Source organism: Dipteris shenzhenensis, chromosome 3, assembly GCF_047967505.1.
Source record: "Dipteris shenzhenensis isolate YYH24624 ecotype China chromosome 3, Dip_SZ_1.0, whole genome shotgun sequence".
Taxonomy (NCBI): Eukaryota; Viridiplantae; Streptophyta; class Polypodiopsida; order Gleicheniales; family Dipteridaceae; genus Dipteris; species Dipteris shenzhenensis.
Genome location: NC_141598.1, coordinates 5,189,143 through 5,211,572, shown reverse-complemented (window position 1 = coordinate 5,211,572; position 22,430 = coordinate 5,189,143). Strand labels below are relative to the sequence as shown.

Sequence of the window (22,430 nt, the reverse complement as noted above, 5' to 3'; positions counted from 1 at the left end):
TGCAGTTCAACAGCCAAATCATGAGGTCATTGACATTCCTTTGGATGTAGATCCATTGCCTAATAACATAGATCATTGGGTGAGAAGGTCTACACGTGTCACGAGACCTATACGAAGGTTTGATCCCTCTTTGGACTGCATTTTACTCACAGATGAGGGTGAGCCTCTCACATATAAAGAGGCATTGTCATGTGAGTTAAAGAAAAAGTGGGAGCAAGCTATGCAGGAAGAAATGAAGTCATTGTATCGGAATGATACTTGGGATTTGGTTTCATTGCCCAAAGATAGGAAAGCAATTCCTAACAAGTGGGTCTACAAAATCTAATGTGTGGATGGCAAACCCAAATACAAAGCCACGCTTGTGGCTAAGGGTTATACACAGAAAGAGGGGATTGACTTTCAAGAAGTCTTTTCACCTGTTGTCAAAATGACCACTCTTCGTGTATTGTTTGCTATTGTAGCATCTATGGATCTTGAGCTTGATCAGATGGATGTTAGAACTACATTCCTGCATGGTGATTTAGAAGAAGAGCTGTATATGCAACAGCCAGAGGGCTTTGTTATGCCAGGAAAGGAGCATTTGGTGTGCAAGCTTAAGAGAAGCTTGTATGGTTTAAAACAGGCTCCTAGACAGTGGTATAAGAAATTTGATGCCTTCATGCTCTCACATGGGTTTAAAAGAAGCAATGCAGATCACTACTTATACACAAAGAAGGCTGATGATGGAAACCTTATTATCCTTGTGCTTTATGTGGATGATATGCTTATTGCTAGTAAGCATAAGAGCCAGGTTAATGCATTAAAAAGACAGCTGAATTCAGCCTTTTCCATGAAGGACTTGGGTGCAGCTGAACATATTCTGGGCATGCGTGTGACGAGAGATAGAGAGCAGAAGCTCTTATTTCTCTCACAAGAAAAGTACATCAGTAAAGTACTTGATCGTTTCTCTATGGCAGATGCTAAGCCACTTGGTGTTCCATTACCACCATACCTTAAGCTCAGCAAAGCAGATTGCCCAAAAGATGACAAGGCAGCCAGCTCTATGAAGGGTGTTCCTTATGCTTCAGCTTGTGGGTCACTCATGTATGCTAAGGTTGCCACTAGACCTGACATTGCTCATGCAGTGGGAGTTGTAAGCAGGTTTATGTCAAATCCTGGCAAAGCACATTGGGAGGCAGTGAAATGTATCTTCCGGTACCTTAAAGGCACACAAAGAAAATGTATTTGTTATGGAAAGGGTACATTAGATCTACAGGGATATTGTGATGCAGACATGGCAAGTGACTTGGATACTCGCAAGTCTACTAGCGGGTACATATTTACCTTGACTGGTGGGGCAGTTTCTTGGTGCTCTAGATTGCAAAAGATAGTAGCACTTTCTACCACTGAGGCTGAATATATTTCAGCCACTGAAGCTTCGAAAGAAGCTGTTTGGCTTGGTCGCTTGGTCAAAAATTTTGGGCTGCCCACCAAAACACCTATACTTGGATGTGATAGCCAGAGTGCTATATGCTTGGCTAAGAATGCCATGTTTCATGCACGTACCAAACATATTGATGTACGGTACCACTTTATCCAATAGGTTCTCGATGATGGTCTAGTCACACTGACTAAGATCAAAACACAAGATAACCCTCCAGATGCTCTCACAAAGAGTCTTGCAAAGGCTCAGCATGAGCATTGCATTCGACTAGTGGGAGTTGGTTAAAGGTTCGCTCATGACCTTTAAATGGGAGGTTGTTGGGCGTAAAGGGTTGTTGGGTGTAAAGGCCCTTCGCTTTACTTCCCGTGTATATATTTTACTTGTACATGTGACCGCACCCGTGTGGGTGTAAGTGTACCGTACCCTAAAACATAAATACATTCTTTCATTCTTTGTGTGTGCCACATTGGTACACACCCAACTCAAGTCTCTACTCTCTCTCTGCACTCTCTACTGCTGAACACACTCCATTCTCGCTGCGCACACCACCTGGGCATTTTCGCTCCCCTTCACTTGGTCCTAGACATAGTAGAGAGATTGTCAGGCAGCTTATTGACTCTGATGACGTTTTGCAGTCTCATCCGGATACTGCCATGCACTTCCCGACAGCTTTCTATGCCTCCCTTCTTTCAGTAGATCCTGACACTCAGGCCATAGATGTGGCTAGAGATGAGATTTGGCAAAGTTTACCTATGTTGGTCACACCAGAGATGATATGCTCACTTGATGCACGCTTTACCAACACAAAATTCAAGAGTGCTCTCTTCGCTCTTCATAAGGGTAAATGCCTTGGTTCCGATGGTCTTACTCCTTTTTTTACAGCCTTTTGGGATATGATAGGTGATCATATTACTTCAGCCCTACAGGGCATTTGGGACTCGGGTGAGATTCCTGACTCACTAACCGAGGGACTCATACACCTTATCCCGAAAGATGGCAACATGAATTTTGTATCCCATTGGAGACCCATCACTCTTTTGGGCACTCTGTACAAAATCCTAGCCAAGGCGATCAGCATCCGGTTGCAGCCCCTTCTTCCAGACCTCATCTATGATACTCAAACAGGCTTTGTGCATGGCAGGAGCATATTTGATAATATATTTTCCTTTTGGGAAGCCACAGAGTGGGCTATGCAGAGCGTGCACAGGCTGGCAGTTCTACTCCTGGACTTTGAGAAAGCCTATGACAGAGTAGACTGGGGTTTTCTTGAGGGCACTCTTCTACGGTTTGGATTTTCAGATGCATGGATTAGAGGGGTGGCCTCCCTTTACAGATCAGCCCATAGCCAGGTTTGGATTGGAGGGGTAAGGGGTGACAGGTTTCAAATTTCCAGATCAGTTCGTCAGGGATGCCCTTTAGCCCCCTTTCTCTTTCTCTTTGTGGCAGAAGCTATGAGTATCTTCCTTAGATCTCAGGCTGAGCTTTATGGGTTGAGATTGCCCTTAAGACAGGAGCAGGAGCTTCTTGACTATGAGTTGGCTGATGACACTGCTATTTTTATTGAGGCCTCTTCGCAGTCACTTGATTCTTTTCGGACAGCCTTAGATATTTTTTGCTCAACTGCAAGGGCACACATCAATTGGCATAAATCCTTTGGCCTTTGGATCAGTGATGAGGACACTCCAGGCTGGGGAGTTGACATTGGCTTTTCTTGGATTCAGAGGGTTGTTCCTGTCAAGTATTTGGGATAAGCAGTTTGCCCCAGTATTAGAAAGTATGAGGAAAAAGCTCCTTTTTTGGAGCTCAGCCAAACTCAACCTTGCCTCTAGAGTTGTGGTAGTGAACCAGGTTCTTTTAGCCACCGCCTCGTTTGTGTGTTCTTGATGGTGCCGGTCTAGGGATTGGTCGTCACTCAACTCATTAGACCAGTTAGGAATTTTCTATGGAGTGGACTTGATGGCACGGCGGATGTTGCTTGCAGTGCAGGGCATTGCTTTGTAAGGTGGTGGTGAGGGGACTCATGCCTCGGCACGAACCTTGGAAGGATTTCTTTTTTGAACGCATTCAGGTTTGCACACCTACCTTAGGAGATGATTGGGTGGACAGCCCTCGCTTGATTTCTTCTTCCGCCTCTCTCAGGTCTCCTGCCTCTCCTCTCATGACTGCCATCCTCAAAGCTTGGGGGAGACTCACGAAAACTCTTCCAAGGGTTCCGCCCTCTACCCTTGAAGAGATTGATAGGCAACCGATCATTTGGAATGATAGTATACTTGATGAGCATGGCAAACCTCTAGGCACTTCCCGTTATATGCAGTGGTCTGGATGGGAGAGAGATCCTGCCTACACAGTAGGCACTTGGAAGGCTTTTATCAGGCTACTTGAGGATCAGAGACTACAGTCCGTGAGTCACCTCAGAGGGGTAGCACGCGGGATTCAGCAGATAGATGCAGCCATCCCGGTGGAATGGATAGTTGAGATGCCTATTACTTCCACCACTTGGATGGGAACTTTTTCGAGGACAGCAGTTCCTCTGCAGGTGATCGCTCTTCGAGGTTTCGGGGAAGATGCTTTGGTCTTTGATGTTGGGGATGGAGGTATAGTCTCTAGATCCACGGATGATATTCTTCTAGAGGTTGCCTGTCAGGATTGCTGGTTTTGTGGACCATGGAGCGGGCTTGCAGTGGTACTTAGACCCCGACCCTCTGCTCTTGGCCCTGGGATCCTAGAGGTTGTGGTCATATGGAGGTGCACCTATCAGGTGCTTGCAGTGGGACCCAGGAGAGTGGGAGAGGGTAGATCATGGGCACCGAGAGAGGGGGATTCCCTTCTTTCGTTTCACAGTTGGTAATGCCAGGAGATTTCAGCTGAGCAATAGAGATTGGATTCCAGAGCCCCCCATTGGGATAGCTTCTTCATCACTGCAGATTTGCGTAGGAATTTCTGGAGGAGGCTCTGAAAATCCCCCAGAAATAGAAAGATCACTCTTTTCTTTTGGCTTTCTCTTCATGGAGGGATTGCAGTGAACCTGTGGAGATCACGATTTGGGCCCTTGTTGTCATTTTGCAGAAGAGTCAGTGCGACATTGCCTTTGGGACTGCAATCAAGCGAGAATTGTTTGGAAAGGAGTTGCTCGGATACTCAGCATTTTTCATACTTGCCCTTTCTTCATGACTTGGGGCTCGATCGCATGGTTATCCCTTACTGGGCCCCAGGTGTTTTATGAGGGTGAGCCTTCTTCTTGGGCACTCTCGATCCGCCGATAGGAGATAGAGCCCTGCTCTCTTCAGGATGTACCACATATTCCTTTCAGAGCTTCACATGCTTCAGTGGACACCTCTTAGGAGATTTTGGCTAGCATTTCGTCTTGGCACATTTGGAGAGCCAGATGCACAGAGGTCTTGGATGACACCCAAATACACCCATCACAGGTGTCCACGAGTATTTGGAGTGACACGGTTCACACTTTGATAGCCATATGGGCTAGCATGCAGGGCCCTTCATGGTTCCAAAACCAACCTTGGATAGCCTATCTTAGATGGCTATTGGAAAGACCATGTGATGCCTCTACATGAGTTTCTCTGCTTGCTCTTCTTCTTTCCATCACCATCGCTACATCCCTCGTCTCGTGCCTCTATCTTTTGTCCCTTCCATCCCTCCCCCCTTTTCATTGCCCAACCCTCCGTGTTTGAGCCATTGCTTTCCCCACTTAAAAGAGAGAAGTTTTGCTTCCCTGAGCTTTCTAAATAAACAACCACCAATATAGACCTACTTTCATCTTGGAACTCGACTTGCTTCATTCATTGCCGAGGGCTGGGGCACTCGACCGCGGTAAGAACGCTTAGTGAAATCTTGTGCCTGGTGTGCTTGTTCGCCCCCCATTTGTTGGCATAAATCCAAACATGTTTTTCAAATTTTCGATAGTCTTGATAAGACGAGAATAGTGGGGTCGATAACTTGATGTGTCCGCAATAAAGGATGCTATGTGGGTTCATTTTGAGCGTCGTTTGTGAAGAACAACGGTTCGGAAGTAGAAAAGGTGCAAAGCATACACATAAAAGGTTCATTGAAAAGGGATGGCTGAAAGCTAACTTATATCCGCACCCTCCAGCTTTATTGGTGGTTGTTTATTTAGCGAAGCTCAGGGAAGCAAAACTTCACTCTTTTGAGTGGGGGAAGCAGTGGTTGAGACACATGAATGAAGAGGGGGGAGGGAGAAAGTAGGACGGAACAGACATAAGATAAAGCAAGAGAGGAGGGGGGCTGTAGCGATGGTGATGGGAAGAATGAGAGCAAGCTGAGAAACTCTGGTCTTTCCAATAGCCATCTGAAATAGGTTATCCAAGGTTGGTTTTGAAACCAACATTGGTGCGCAATATAGATTTGGTTAAATTCAAACTCAAACACACTGGCTTTTTCTTCTCCTAATGACTAATGTTTAGTTAGTTAACGATTCCCTCAAATTCAAAATTCATATACTTGTTTTTTTTCTCTTAATAACTAATACTTAGTAAACATGCAATCAGCAGGTATGTATTTCATTCTTGTGTCTATGTGTATGCAGTTCAGCAGGTATGCAAAGCAACATTCACCTCTCATGTATTCAACAATACATATGTCCATGCAATCAGCAGGTATGCATCCAACAGTCATCCCTTTATTGTTATGCCCATGTGTATGCAGTTCAGCAGGTATGCAATGTAACATTCACCCTCTCATTGTTCCGTCTACCTGTACTAAAAAAACATATCCATATTTCATTAAGTCTCAACTAGTAATCGGTGGTTTAATAATTCTAAATTAGGGTTCTGTATGTATCCCTCTAAATCCAGAATATAAAGTACCTTCTTGGGTGTTTTGTCACCAACACCAGCCTCCGTGCCCCAGTGTAGCCAAGGTAGAACAACTCCATCACTCCCAACCGAACCACTTTTTGATTGCTGGTCTTCTTGATGTGTCATAGGTGTGTCCTTAGCAGCAACCTTATCAGATATGTTTGCACTGACTTCCCCACCAGGAATATGGTTCAAGGATCCATCATCCATAGATTTGCTATGCTGTTGTCTTTCATGACATGAATCATCGGAGTCTCCTTGACAATCCAAATCCAATATAGAGACACACTCCTCAAAAAACTTATGTGCTTCATCATCTAGACTAGTGGATGCTACTTGCTTTTCCGCGCTATTCTGTACCAAGTGTTTGCAGAGAAACCAAAAAGAACAAAAATTCATAATGGGAACACAGTGTAGCACCATAAATACAAAGTAGAAAATAACACCTACTTAGACCTTTTGTAGTCATAATAGGCCCTGCACTCTATTCAGTTATCAGTATATAGATGACCTCCTCTTAGCACTTAAGCAGACAGACTGGAGCAGCACTGAATGAGACATTATCGTGCAGGCATGGTCAAGAACAGATAGATTCAAACTAGAGGCATTTGCAATAAAAACCTACTCTTCTCCTATGGGATCTCCTTCGATTTGATGACATCTGAGTTGTTGACGAATGAGGTCCAGAAGAGGGCATTGGGAGAAGTTCCTTCACTATCTTGGAAAGCTCCAGGCAGCGCCGTTGTTCAATAGTCAATTGTGACCAAAGCTCTCGAACTCTTTTCTCAGACTGCAGCCTAGAGGCTTTAGAATCCTCAAGGCTACATAAAAGAAATCCAGAGCCTGCATTACAGAAAACTATTTGATTAAAATGTTCGTACCTGCTCGAGTTTAGTGGAGTACTCTTTTCGGATTTCAGCCACAGCCTGAATAACATCTGTGCCCTGACATTCCAGGAGCCTTCCTTCATCAGGCATCCCAGATGAATTGCAGCTTTGCCGCATTGACTGCAAGGGGAGAACGGTAAGCCAGAAAACGAGTAGTGGTAAAGATAGCACTGCAGAACTGTTTGAGATCAGCCCCCTATCTTTCTCATCATTCCGCAAAAATGAGAAATTCCACCTTGCAATAACAAGCTCTCTTTTTCGTATACCTTGCCGTAACAAGGCTCCCTTCTTTGTATATATAATGTTTATTACATTACCTCCTCCAGTTCCATCCTAATGTCAGCAACTGCACGCCGTAGTTCAGATCTCATGGCATCAAGAAAATCAGAATTGCCAAAATCCCCAACCGGTGGATCAGCCCGGAACGACTGAAATGCCAATGCATCAGTTCAGTCCCTGCTTCAACATGGGTAAAGAAAGAAACTAGTAAAATTTTCACCTTCATTTGAGCATAAACAGCCCTGATAGTTTTCTCCTCTGCAAAGTCTTCTGTGCAATCGCCACTCAAGTCATTGTAAGGAATCAAAGTATGAAGCCTCTGAAAACACCACCCCACCCCAAAAAAAAGGTATTTAGTACCTTACATTAGAAAGCCTAAAGAAATTGCAACAAAAGAAGTTACACAAACTAACACATCACAAACTCCAACGTGTTTACCATGGGCTATTTGCAATTAAAAAATATGCTTTGTACATGTTACCAGAGTCCATCCACAAGATCTCACAACATTGGACCGCTTGTAATTTATGCTTTGGCATTCCTACTCAAAAGTCCAGTTTTACAATGTGGGTGCAATGAATTGTGAATCTCCTAAAATAACCCACCTGCTGAGCTTTTACTACCTATTCCATAACTCAAGGCAATGCTCAGCCATGACAACAATTGTGCAAGAACAACATGCCGCTTTGATTACAACATGCTTTAAAGTTGGACCTCAATCGAACCCCTAGAAATAAGCCTACCTATAAGGTCTTTCAGATAAATAAAGAAGCAACTGCCAATCGTGTGTGATTGTTCTAGAAAAGAAACATTTCATATAGCACTGTCCAATGTACCTATGGCCTTGCTTGTGAAGAAAAGGAGGCTTCATGTTGTGTGTGCATGTTGGCTATGGCTATCAAAATGAGGGGCAAGCACTTTAGGAGCACTAAACAAAACTCATATGCAAATCATGCAGATCGGTGAACACATAGCTCATTCTTTCTTGAATATTATGGAATACTCACGAATTACTATTATAGCAGCGAATTGCAAGCAGAGCCCTTTGGGTCAAAAATGATGGTCACATATGGTAGATGTAAGAGCTGCAAGAGATGAGGCAAAATGCATACGACCTCAACCTCTAAAGGGCTCTTGTATAGAATAATCACTCTCCAAAACTACAATCAACGTTGCAGCTTGTCATAAAACCATCTTCACTTTCATAAATACTTGAATGTGAATGCAGTGTACTGAATCTTTTCTAGAGTTGCTAGCTTGCTTCAGGGTTTTTATTTGATATTGTTTGTCATCAATGCAATATCAGATATAGTGTTGTTGTGGCATGCAACCATGCCTCAATATGTGCACTTGCTACTTTTGAGTGCATTTTCAACATACACGAGAAATGTAACGCATTGTTTTATTGTGTTCTTTTTTAAAATAGTTAGCAATTAGATTCTTTGTATTATTTGCTCAACTCAATATTTTGCAATCAAGGGTTTAAATTGTGTTTAGCTCCTCTATCCAAGGTTATATGGAATGTTATATGCAACTTAGATTTAAAAATCAATATGCATATTCGATTAAATAGATGGATAGTATTGATAGGGACCAATGGCACTCTACCCTAGGTGCATGAAAGGACACGTGTAAATGTATGTGTGGGTATGTGTAGAGGGATGTGAGTGCATGCGTGCACGTGTGCGCACTTGTGTATATGTAGATATATACACCACACATGCGTGTGCATGCACTCACGCGCACGCACAGACCCCTTCCGCAGGTGATCACACATGCACACATACATCGGCGACAAAAGAGCAAGTGCAACATCACAACATGCCAAGGTCTGTCCAAAGGGAAGAACCCCAAGCAAAACTCAGCAAAGAAAGACCTATTGTCGAAGAGACAGATTGCAAACCCAAATATACTTCGACCTTTTCCTCCACCATCATGGAGTACGAGTCAAAGACCAAATAAGATTTGCATAAGCTGAAACCCAAGGAGGAGGGAGAAAAACTTGCAACTGTGACATCAACCAATGGCAATGAATGACAACCAAGATCATCCAAGATAAAGGCCCAATCCTTGAGACAATCTGTCATCTCGAGACACGGCACTAGCTGAAAATCATTAAGCATATGTGACAATAGGTGCCAAAGGGATTTATAATCATGTATAAAGCTAAACCGTCTGACTGCCTCATGAAAACATAACACCATACCCGCATCATAAAGCACATCATCGACAAGGTATAATCCTTTAGACCATGAGCTACGACGCTCATGGTCTAAAGGATTTGTAAACACTTATTGACCAATGGAAGCATTCTGCACGGAAAGAATGTCCATGTAAAGCATTCTTGTCTTTCCATTCAAGATGAGAAAGTATGTGCATGCAAATGACAATGTACCCTAGAAGAAAATCCCAATGAGTAGAAGGAAATCCCAATAAGTGGGCTGCAAGCGACAAAATCATTAGTAGATACATGTGAGATCAAGTGACGCATCATGTACACCCATGGCTGGTCACCCTGCATGAATCGAATCCCTTGTGTGCTAGAACATGCATATGACTATTCACGAAAATTCAAACCCCAATGCATCTTCAGCAGGCATAGATGATTCACAGAAAGTGATCAGAGAACTTTACATCCATGATGAGATTGCTGAAAAAGCTCCACAATAATGGACATGAACAATGTGATATCCTTCTTGTAAACGTCATCAAAGGTAAATAAAACTGCACATAGGCAAGCAATATCGATTGGATGATGCGAAAACAGACATGTAAAGGCCAAGTACCCAACTTCCAATATTGTTTTTTTTTTTTCATTGGCAAGCATCTAGTCTATTTGCTGGCGGCAAGTAATCGTCCACCCCTAAGGATAACCAATGTGACACACCAGCTGAGTCGGCAAAACTACTTCTCCATGCCATAAAATGTGATATCAGCCCATCTTTTTCATGCAATGGAAGAAGATTGGACTTTGGAAATTAACATGTAATCCAACTACCAAACCATATAATGATAGAGCATGCATGAGGCATGAAATATCACTTTAAGTATTTTGAATGAAGGAGTCATCGGCATGAGCTTGCGCAATCAGAGACTTGCTTCCACACATTTCTAACCCATGCAACGTACCAGTAGTTGAAGCATTGGATGAGTAGCTATCGCATATAGCCATGCAATGAGATGACGAACAAAACGAGCAAGGGTCCATTCATCCGTATTATCACCAACTAAAATACTTGCAGCTTTACTATCTTGGTATAACCTGTAAATGATATGCTGCATTTTTTTCCCAAAATGTTAGTCATTGCATAGCTTGGAAAATGAAGTCCCACTTCTCTACATCAAAGACCATTCCCAAACTATCAAGCAAAGTGGCTAACCAAGCCTAAGCAAGTTGTGCACATGGAGAAGTCCAACTACCATATGCACATTTCACCGAGCAGATATTATCACTTAGCCTCTTCTAGGACAACCCTTTTAAAAAGTTTTTTGAAGAGAAACCCTTATGAGTAAAAGTCCTCTTTCTGGCTGTTAAGCAGTTTCTCCCTTTGCTTAATCTGCAGCTCCTGTCTGATACTAAACCTGCGCACTAACTCTTCATGCTCACGGGCGATGGCAATTTTTTTAATACCTCCCAGCCAATTCTCAAGGACTTGATACGTATGTTTTTCCACACCACATATCTACGTTATTTCCTTCATGCTTATCCTTGAGACCCACATCTCCTTAGATAGTTCCTGGCCACATGTCTACATTTTAGGCCCTTACTTAGATGCATCCTTTTTCACCCCTCTCTTGGAGTTCCTTTAAAACAAATTGCCCCTTGGCAATTTTCACATTTAGATGCACCTAGGCCCAAGCCCTATTAGAACTATCTAGTCAATGCCATTACGCCCTCACCTAGGACCTTGGCAGTTACTTCTCTTGACCATTTAATTACGCACATTAATTATTACAAAAGTTGGTCATCTAAGAGAAAATGCCCACCGATCTATCCGAGGTCATGTTATCTCGGCTAGAGCATAACATTCCTTCCCTCTTCAAGCATCAGCGTCCTCGATGATGAAATCTGGGAATGCTCTCCGTAACTGGTACACGGATTCCCAGGTAGCTTCCGATAGAGGCTGACCATGCCATGCAACCAACACCGTGGGTATCTTCCGATTTCGTATTTGCATTGTTCCTCGGTCCAGGATCTTTGTTGGTTTGTGCCTTGCAATATCCTCTATCTCCTGAAACAAAACCACACCTTCGATTAGTGAGTCACCTGTATGCAAAAATTTCTTTAAGCGCGAAACATGAAAAACCGGGTGCACCTTACACCCCTGTGGCAATTCTAATTTATAGGCTACACTGCCTATTCTCTTTAGAATTGACCACGGCCCACAATATCGAGGTGATAACTTAGCACACTCTCCTGAAGTCAACGACTTCGAGTGCGAAGGAATTCTGAGAAAAACTTTTTCTCCTTCTTCAAATACTCTTATAGACCGATTTTCATCCGCATACACCTTGGCTCTATCCATAGCCTGGCGGATATTAGCTCTCGCAAGTGCTAGCATCTCCCGCATCTGAACTACAAAGTTCGCGGCACTAGGCACTTTCTGAGGTACTCCAACTATAGTCGGATTGGCTGGTCTATTAACCATAGTTCAGCTCAAACGGACTGAACCCAATAGATGAATGTTTCCTATCATTGTAGGCAAACTCCAACAATGGCAACCACTTGTCCCATGTATGTTGCCTCAATGACACATATGCCCTCAGCATATCCTCTAAAGTCTGGTTGACTCTCTCCGTCTGACCATCCGTCTCAGGATGATCCCCACTACTCATTCCCAACTACTCAGTCCTTAGTGTCTCAAATACCGCTGTCCAGAAGTGACCGGTAAATCTGACATCTCTGTCTGACACTATGGATCTAGGCAATCCATGCAGACGAAATATATGTCTAATAAACAAATCCGCCACTTGCGGGGCACTAACAGACTCTCTAGTCGGAATGAAGTGAGCCATCTTGGTTAGACGATCAACCACCACAAGGACAGAATTATATCCTCCTTGTGTTGCAGGTAGTCCTACAATAAAATCCATGGAAATGCTCTCCCACTTACTTAGTGGTATTTCCAAGGGCTGTAAAAGTCCGGGTGGCTTCACCCGCTCGGCCTTACTTACCTGACACGAGAAACATCGTGTCACATATTCATGAATATGCTTTTTCATCTTTGGCCAAAAGAAATCTCGCTTCACGAGATCATATGTCTTCTCGACTCCTGGATGTCCCGCACATGGGCTATCATGGCATTGTCGAATGACTCTCTGCCTGAGATCATTCTGACCAGGTACTACAACCTTGCCATTTCTAACTAGCATACCATCCCTTATGGTATATCTTGCATAAGTTTGGCCTTTTCTGGATGCCAGGTCATCCTTTTCATTTTCCCCGGGTTTTAACACATGAGCCTTAGGCCATAAGCTCTGGACAAACTCGTCCACCTTCTGAGTTTCTCTGATCTCGGTCATTAGAGCACTCTCTAATACCGTGAAACTCAGGTTGTGCATAATACGAGACAACGCATCAGCTACCTTATTGTCTTTTCCTCTTCGGTACCGAATCGTTAAATTAAACTCCTGCATGAGCTCTGCCCACCTAGCTTGGCGGCCCCTCAAGTCAGGCTGTTTACAAAAATGTTTCAGAGTATCATGATCCACATCCACATAAAACTCTGAACCATATAGATAATGCCTCCATGTTTTCAAAGCATGGATAACAGCATACAACTCCAATTCATGAGTTGGCCAATTCCTTTGAGAGGGAGAAAGCTTCTTGCTTTCAAAGGCTACTGGCCTTCCCTCTTGAAGAAGGACTGCTCCTACCGCAATGCCACTTGCATCGGTTTCTAGGAACAACGGTTTCTGGGGATCAACTATTTTTAACACCGGTCCTGAGACCACAGCTTGTTTTATGGTGTTAAAACTTTCTTGTTGATTCTGTCCCCAAATAAAAGGTACTTTATCTGAGGTCAGATCAGTCAATGGCGATACTATTTCGGAATATCCTTTGATATGCCTTCTATAAAACTGGACAAAGCCCAAGAATGATCGCAACGCGGTCAGACTCTGAGGGATTGGCCAAGTTAGTATCGCAGCCACTTTCTTCGGATCCATTTCTACCCCCTGTGGAGTAATTATGAACCCTAAGTACTCAAGCCTAACCATACACAGTATAGTTTTCTTTTTATTCACATAAAGACTAGCTTTCCTCAAAGTACTGAACACTATCCTTAAGTGTTCACAATGCTCAGTAACACTTTTACTGAATATCAAGATATCGTCAATAAAATGTACTACGAACTTTCCGATATACGGACGTAGTAAATCATTCATAAGCATGACGAAGGTCGCTGGAGCATTGGTAAGTCCGAAGGGCATTACCAAAAACTCATAATGACCAAACCTGCTTCTAAAAGCGGTTTTATGCACATCCTCGGCTCTAATCCGGATCTGATGATAGCCGCACTTAAGATCTATCTTGCTGAAAATCACGGCTCCATGTAATGCATCTAGCAAATCATCAATCCGAGCCATCGGATACCTGTGCTTAACAGTGATATTATTCAATGCTCTGTAATCTATACAGAGGCGAAACGTATCATCCTTTTTCCTCTTTAATATCACTGGTGAAGCAAAAGGTGAGAAACTTGGTTGAATCTGCCCCAACTTGAGGTATTCTTCCAGTTGCCTACGCACCTCTGCTTCTTCAGTAAAACTCATTCTATAGGGAGGTCTATTTACAGGTTCTACCCCCGGGATCAGTTCAATCTTATGCTGAACTTTCCGCTCTGGAGGTAACCCATAAGGTAGTTCATCCCTAAAACATTCAGAGAACTCCTCTGTTATAAGATTAGCCAGCTTGGCCATCTCATCACTTTGCGTAACATCAGTGCTAGCCGAAGACTCATCCACCGACTCTACCGATGCTGTGCAAAGGTATAAAAACTCTACTTGAGCCTTTCTGATTTCCATCACGGAAACTTTGGTCCCTGAGGTATATCTTTTTCACCTCGCAAGACATAAAGCACATCATTCATCTTGAATTGATATACGTGCTTTTTCCAATCAATGGCTGGATTCTTCCTAGAATGCCACGCCATTCCCAGGGCTATATCTGCATGAGCAAGCTTGGTCATTTCAAAATCAAGCTTCTCAGCATAGTCCTGAATTCGAAGCTCCAACTGGGTAACCCTTTGGTCCCATACTTCAGTTGAACTTCCATCAGCCATCCTGACTGTATACGCATAGTCAGATGGACTTGTCTTTAATTTCAGCCTCTTCACGAGCTTGGAGTTAATCACATTGTGAGTTGACGCTGAGTCAAACAACACAATGACATCATGACTGGCCACTTGCCCTTTCATTTTGATCAACTCCGTATAGTTGAAGGCTGTATACCCCGTTGCTGCGGGCTTAGATAGGATGTTATCAGGTGCACTCGTCACTAACTTAGCAACAGATACACACAACAAACAAGGTACTAACCTCTGAGAAGGTTCCGCTAGTTGCATCTGCATATGTTCTGCACTGGGACTCTCCTGCATTTCTACGTTGCATTCAGATATTATCATATTAGCCGTGCGACGATCTTTGTTCAGTGGACAATCCTTCCACTGATGTCGCTGAAGGCAGCCGAAGCACAATCCTTCTTTTCTAGCTTTCTCTTTTTGTTCAAGGGTCAATGAGGACTTTGACCAAGCCCGGGCTGCCATTGGAGTTATTTTCCTTTTCACCCCAACGGTGGTACTTGTTTTTACTGGTCCCTCAACCGGCTTCACCTGCTTGGTTTGGCCACTTGGCTGCGAGACACTTGTCTTTGAAACCCATTTCCTCTGAAATCCCCCTTTTCTCGGGTGCTCATACTGAGTCCCTGCCTGCACAAATCCACCAGATCTGCCTCTGGCATCCTCATAGTTCAGGGCTACTGCTATAGATTCATCTAGTGTAGTTACATATTTAGCCCGAACTTCCATTTTTATTTTGTCGTTCAGTCCATAGATATAGTCTTTTAACTGAACCGACATAGGGAGAGGGTCTGTTATTTTCATAACACATTCCCTAAATTTGTCAGTGTACTCTGCCACTGACAAGCTCCTCTGACGAAGATTTCTATAAGCATCCCAAGCTCGGGATTCTTCATCAGGTGGGAGAAAGTGTTTCTTGAATTCAGCTTTAAACCCTTCCCAGGTGGTTGGAGCAACTTGATCCTTCTGTTGCTTTATCCACCATCTGTCCGCTGCCTCAATAAACAGGTGTGTGGCCTCGCAGATTTTCTTTAGATCGGATCTAATCTCACAAATGGCGAAGGCTTCTTCCCACTTGTGCAACCAAACCTCGATCACATCAGAGCTGCGCTCGGTCATCCGACCAGCGTACTTCTCCGGTCTATAATTAGCGATATTAGGCACTTTGACCCTTGCGCGCTCTAAGGAATGTACACTGGGCTCTGGCTCTGCTGGAGCTTTGCCCTTATCAATCCTAGACGGTCTAGCCGACAAGGCTTGCACCATCTCCCTAATCTCATTTTGACCAGCATTCACCTGAAGCTGCTGGTTCATAATCTGCTGTAAAGCATCCTCTAATATTGAAATCCTACCAATCAATGTAGGTGCTGCGTGATGTGACATCTGTTGTGTAGATTGAGCTCTAGACTCACTAGGATTCACCCTTGAACTCTGCCCTTCTGCTTCCATTTTGTAGAAAAGGAAAAAAAAAAATAAATTTTAATTTTATTTTTATTTATTTATTTTTTTTCTTTTTCGCGGAAACTCCAAAAGTACAGCACTTCAAAATTTCCTTCCTGTACAGGAATAAAGTACTGCAAACTAAGAACTTGAAATATATATCCTAAAGGGAAAGAGATGCCCCCTGGATATCCTTGAACTCGCAAAAAAAAACTCTGCCCTGTTATATTCTTGATCTGTCAATCTAAAATGGTGAAAAGCCTGACATCACGTGTGCGCTGATCGACAAATCCAAGCGATGTGGGGAAAAAAACTGCGGGTCTTTCGTGGCCGTCGTTCCGGTTCAGATCTCGTCGTCACCTCCTTCTCCACTATCCAAACCACCGCGCAACGTCTACTGCCCGTCAAACTCTATCACGTATCGTGTGCCTGCGCTCCTTTATCACGACCAGTCGCCTCACCATCTTCAATCACATGAAGATCACGATCCCTCCTTGTCTGTATCGATCGTTCACGTTGCTCGTCAAGGACTCCAGAGACCTGATAAAATCACCGTGACTCCTTCACGTAGCGCAGATTATCAACCCGCTCCCAGCCGCTGCGTCCATCCTTCAAGGTGCAATTTTGAGCTTTCGTCATCCGCACCTCAACGATCGCTCCCTCTGCATTGACGCATACTGTGCGAAGCATCGCCTCACGTAAATCATAACTCTCTACGTGCGCTGCTTCCCTACTCGTCTATCTCTATCTTGCTGCGCTCTGATACCAAGTGTTAAGCAGTTTCTCCCTTTGCTTAATCTGCAGCTCCTGTCTGATACTAAACCTGCGCACTAACTCTTCATGCTCACGGGCGATGGCAATTTTTTTTATACCTCCCAGCCAATTCTCAAGGACTTGATACGTATGTTTTTCCACACCACATATCTACGTTATTTCCTTCATGCTTATCCTTGAGACCCACATCTCCCTAGATAGTTCCTGGCCACATGTCTACATTTTAGGCCCTTACTTAGATGCATCCTTTTTCACCCCTCTCTTGGAGTTCCTTTAAAACAAATTGCCCCTTGGCAATTTTCACATTTAGATGCACCTAGGCCCAAGCCCTATTAGAACTATCTAGTCAATGCCATTACGCCCTCACCTAGGACCTTGGCAGTTACTTCTCTTGACCATTTAATTACGCACATTAATTATTACAAAAGTTGGTCATCTAAGAGAAAATGCCCACCGATCTATCCGAGCTCATGTTATCTCGGCTAGAGCATAACACTGGCCCTAGTTTCCCCTTTCTCCAACTTTCTACAAAAATTGTACTATAAAAAGTATCTAGCCCGACATAAGCAATCAACCTCAGCAAAATCGACAAGTCCCGAATGTGACGGAGTTCTTTGAGGTTTTGACAGGTTCTCTCTAAGCATATCCATACAAGTTAATATGGCATGCTGCATAGGGGTGACAAAAGTATACCATGCAAAGTCAACATGAATGTGAAAATGTGCCCAAAGAGGAGAAATGGCATCGTGCGCAATGTCTTTGAATGACTCATGTATAAGAAGAAGCCTTTCTCCAACAACCTATCATTCTGCATTTCATGAAAAGAGAGCTTCAACCAACGAGAAGCATGATCCAAATGCGAGACAGCATAATCAGCCCACATAGAGCAAGTGAATGCATCATATTGTTGAGCATTAAACATATACCAACGATCCAAACGGGCCCAGTACAATGACCGCGCATGATGCTGAAAAAGTGTAACCAGGAAGCAAAGCGCATGTTTCTTTCCAAAGGTTAGTACGACCAAATTACAGGAGAAGTTGAGCCCATTGCACTCGCTCCAAAGCTAGCATGTGCATATGACCAAAAACACTATCTCCAGGCTGTGGGGCATTATTTAAATCTCCACATAAAAAAGCATTTTGCCTCCATGGATATTACAACATAGCTTGCTAGATTAAAGCTCTACAACTAGATGATCATGCGTGCACACCCCCCCCACACCATAGTTGCACGAAACGCACGTTTCGTGAGAGGAAACGGAAACGGCGAAACGGAAACGCCGTTTCGTCAAGAAACGGCGTTTCGTTTTTGCTGTTTTTCCCAGAAACCCTAAAAACGGGTTTTCTCTGTTTTCTTCCAGAATTTCGCCGCGGCCTGCTCCGTTTTTCACCGCCTCCCGCTTTCTTTCAGCCTCCTTCCAGCATCCTTTCAGCATCCTTCAAGCTCTCTCCATCCCATCCTTTGCTCTTGGACCTGCCCTCACCTCCATCCTTCTCTGAGCTCTCTCCATCCTCTTCATCCTTTGCTCCATCTTCTCCATCCTTGGCAGCCTGCTCTCCTGACTCCATCCCTCCATCTCTCTTCTCTCCATCCTCTCTTTAATCTTACCTTCTACCTCTCCATCCTCCTTCTCTCCATTCTCCTTCACTTCTACCTCTCCATCCTCTCCATCCTCTTTTACCTCTATCTCTCCATCCTCCTCCTACAGTCTACCTCCCATCCTTTCTCACGAGTCACTTGTGACCTCTCCATCCTCCTTCTCACCTCTCCATCCTCCTCAATGCCGAGAGATGCTTATTGGGTCCATGTCTCCCTCCTGGATAGTTATAAAGGAGGCGGTGGCTCCAAGAAGTGGAGATGCAACTATTGCGGCATAAGCAAGACGGGGTCTGTCACACGCGTGAAAGACCATCTAGCAGGTGTTCCCTGCAAGGATGTAGGACCTTGTGAGTTCGTGCCTACTGCAGTGAAAGGTGGCCTAGCAGAATGGAAGCGTGCGCGTATGGCAGCCTTGGCTGCAAAAAGTGGAGGACAAGGGCTGCAAGATGAAGAAGAGGCTGCTGACACTGAGCCATTGGATGATGCCAGCACATTGGGTTCTGCAAAGAGAAGTAGAGGGGCATCAACTACATCGAGCGCAGGTCCTAGTGCCACAAGAACACCCTTGCCACATGGATCAATTAGTGTGGATGCTAGTGAGGGGAAAAGAGGATCACTGCAAAGGTCTAGCATTCAAGCACGCTTGCAAAAGCAAGCAGTGAAGGAGGCCACTAGTGAGCTCACAAAGCTCTTCATACAATGTGCCATACCCTTTCATGTGGCGAAGACTACACGATGGAGGAAGGCCATGAGAGCCGTAAGCCGCATTGGGTATGAATGGGAAGGGCCTACATATGAGGCCTTGCGGACAAGAGAGCTAAGAAGAGAGAGGGAATGTGTGGAAGACCAAATGAAGCCCTTGAAAGAGACTTGGAAAAAATATGGATGCACACTCTTATGCGATGGATGGTCAGATGCACGCAAGAGAAATGTGTACAATATTTTAGTATCTTCTTGCAAGGGAACCATGTTCTTGAGAGCCATAGACGCTTCCACTACAGGTACAGTGATTACAGGGCTGTATATATGGGAGCATTTACGGGCAGCCATTATGGAGATAGGTGTTGAGTATGTGGTGCAGGTGGTGACAGATAATGGCAGCAATTGTGTGTCAATGGGTGCCATGTTAGAAGATGAGTTCCCTAAGATTGTGTGGACACCCTGTGCCTCACATTGCCTTGATCTTTTGATCGAGGACCTAGGGAAGATACCTTGGATTGATGCCATCTTCTCCACAGCCCGCAGTATCGTGAAGTTTGTCACGAAGAGACCCAAAGTCCTCAGCATCTATCGGGCTTACAGTGACCTTGAGCTATTGAAACCTCCAACCACAAGGTTTGCTTACATGTTCATAGTGGTGGAGAGGCTTGTGCGAGTGCACCAGGGCTTGTTGCGCACGGTTGTGTCTCGGGAGTGGGGAGATTGGGATGATAGAGGCCAAGCAAAGTCTATCAAATTTTTTCGCATGATCATGGATGAGTCTTGGTGGAATCAGGCGGAGGCATTAATCAAATCGATTAATCCTATCTACACGGTGCTTCGCATCACAGACATGGAGGGAAGCACATTAGGGCTCTTGTACGAGTTTATGGACAAGATTGGAGAGGCCCTCAATAGAAACACTTCCCTATCGCCTGATAAGTAAGACTTTTTACTTTTGTAATATGTATAATTATTGCAATTACTAAATGGCAATTTGTTATCATGAAGCCTGGAATTTTCAGATATATATTATGTATGTACTATTATCTATAGTCTATGAATTTTGCATGCATAATGCATTCTAATTTCTTGTGGCATGATTTAGGGTTGAGTCCATCCGTGCTATATGGAATAAGCGGTGGAATTGGTTCCACCGCCCAATCCATGCGGTGGCACATGTATTGCATCCGCTCTGGCGCAGTCAAGAGCAATATGAGAATGACGAGTTGGAGGAGGGGATGCAACAGTATCTACAAAATTGGACGGGTGGTGACTTGGAGATGCAACGAAGACTGGAGGATGAACTTCTATTGTTCCGCAATCATAGCCTCTCCTTTGGTCGACCTACAGCTAGGCTCCGAGAGACACAATTGCAACCTGTCTCCTGGTGGGAGAAATATGGCAACTGTACTCCTACTTTGGTAAGAGTCTAAGAGACAAGTTCCAACGCCACTAGTTGGAGCTTAGTCGTTAAGTAATTTGAAGTTTTATCTACTACAAATATGTTTAAAGTTATCAAGTTCCTGGTACTTATCTCGGCTTAATTGGCTTATGGCAGAAACGCCTTGCTATACGTGTTCTCTCACAGGACTGCAGTTCCGGTCCTTGTGAGAGGAACTGGAGCACTTGGGCCCTCTTTCACACAAAGAAGAGGAACAGATTGAGCACGGCTCAATTGGAGCGGTTGGTGTTTTGTCATTGCAACCTCCGTCTCCTTGAGTTCACCGCCGGCTGCCCCGAACCTCGCCAAGTGAATGTAGACAAGGTGGACATGGAGAAGATGGAGGTCATACCAGATATCCCACGGGAGGAGCTGGACATATACACCATGTTGTATGAGGAGCTGTCAGCACCAGCACACCACACACGATCATACACTCAACCATCTGGAGATGGTGCTAGTACTTCAGTTGCACCCGATGGTCCTGATCCTGATGTTGATGATTCTTCTTCAGACAGTGACACAGATGCCTCGAACTTATCTGAGGACGCAGAGGATGACGATGACGAGGAGGCCATGGATGATGCAGATGATCAGTAGTCCTGCTGTTTTTTTATATCATCCATGAGTGCTTTTATTTTGAGTCTTGCATGACTCATGAGTCATGAGTCATGAATCATGATCATGAAATTTGTGGACCATGAATCATGATCATCTATGGAGTCTGGACATTGAATACTTTCAAGTTTCAAGTTTCAAGTTTCAAGTTTCAAGTTTCAATTTGTGTGCTAAGTTTAAACTTTTAAGTACTTCAAACTTCTAAATTTCAGATTCTTGTAATGCCAAACTTGTTAGTCATGACTCATGATACATGTTGATTTCAGATTATTGAAGCATCATTCAAGAATTTAGAATCATAGAGGCATGAATCATGAATGATGCATTGATGCTTGAAGGCTGAAGCTTGAAGCTTCAGCCTTCAAAAATAGATAATTGTAATTTGTATTATGTATGATTTGCACTCTATTGATAATTATATTATGTATAAAAAATAAATTTTTATACATAAATTGTATCATATTGCCGTTTCTTCCGTTTCCGTTTCGGCGGGGCCCAGAAACTCCGTTTCTTCCGTTTCCGTTTCTTCCGTTTCTGTTTCGGCTGGTAACTATGCCCCACACACACACACACAGAGTGCGACGCCCTAGTAGAGCAAAGCGTAAAACCTCACATCCGCAAACAATTTTCATCCAAACTCAAGAGTCAAACAATGACTTCGACTTACCGAATAGCTTTCAGGTTTGGTGAAGTCTTGATCGCTTGAACTTCGTCTTAAGCCACCACGTGGTCGATTGGAACGAGATACTACCAATGGAGAAGCCAAATGCCTTTCATCCTCGGAATCAACATTCTTATGATGTTGTTGATGCATAGAAATGTACTCCATGTCACTCTGCAATCAAGTGCCAAATCTATAGATTAATAGCGTTCCAAGTTGCAATTTTACAAAAGTACAAAAGTACATCCAACAATTTAACTAGTTCAATCCCAAGAGGCAACACAATTATTGCAATCATTACACACTGTTGAGACATAGATGAAATAATTTGGCAACTACGGTGGCTAAAAGCATCAAATTAGGACAAAAGCAAGAAAGGATGTTTTCTTTTTTCTTTTTTTTGAGGAGAGATGCTTGTGCCAAGGGGCAAGGGACCATTCTAAAAAACAAAATGCAAAATGTGATTTGTAAGC

The 22,430-nt window shown here is 43.8% G+C and overlaps 1 protein-coding gene across 3 annotated transcripts in view; it reads right to left on the bottom strand.

Moving 5' to 3' along the window:
* LOC147903266 (uncharacterized) overlaps positions 1–22,430 on the bottom strand; it is an 87,093-nt gene that overhangs the window by 8,201 nt on the left and 56,462 nt on the right. For all 3 annotated transcript variants that reach the window (XM_087373027.1, XM_087373028.1, XM_087373029.1), the window contains 6 exons: positions 21,964–22,131; positions 7,642–7,740; positions 7,460–7,570; positions 7,137–7,262; positions 6,881–7,045; positions 6,265–6,609 (listed from right to left, as the gene is read on the bottom strand). In XM_087373027.1, the coding sequence (XP_087229153.1) occupies positions 6,265–6,609; positions 6,881–7,045; positions 7,137–7,262; positions 7,460–7,570; positions 7,642–7,740; positions 21,964–22,131 (1,014 nt within the window). The remainder of the gene's footprint in view (positions 1–6,264; positions 6,610–6,880; positions 7,046–7,136; positions 7,263–7,459; positions 7,571–7,641; positions 7,741–21,963; positions 22,132–22,430) is intronic.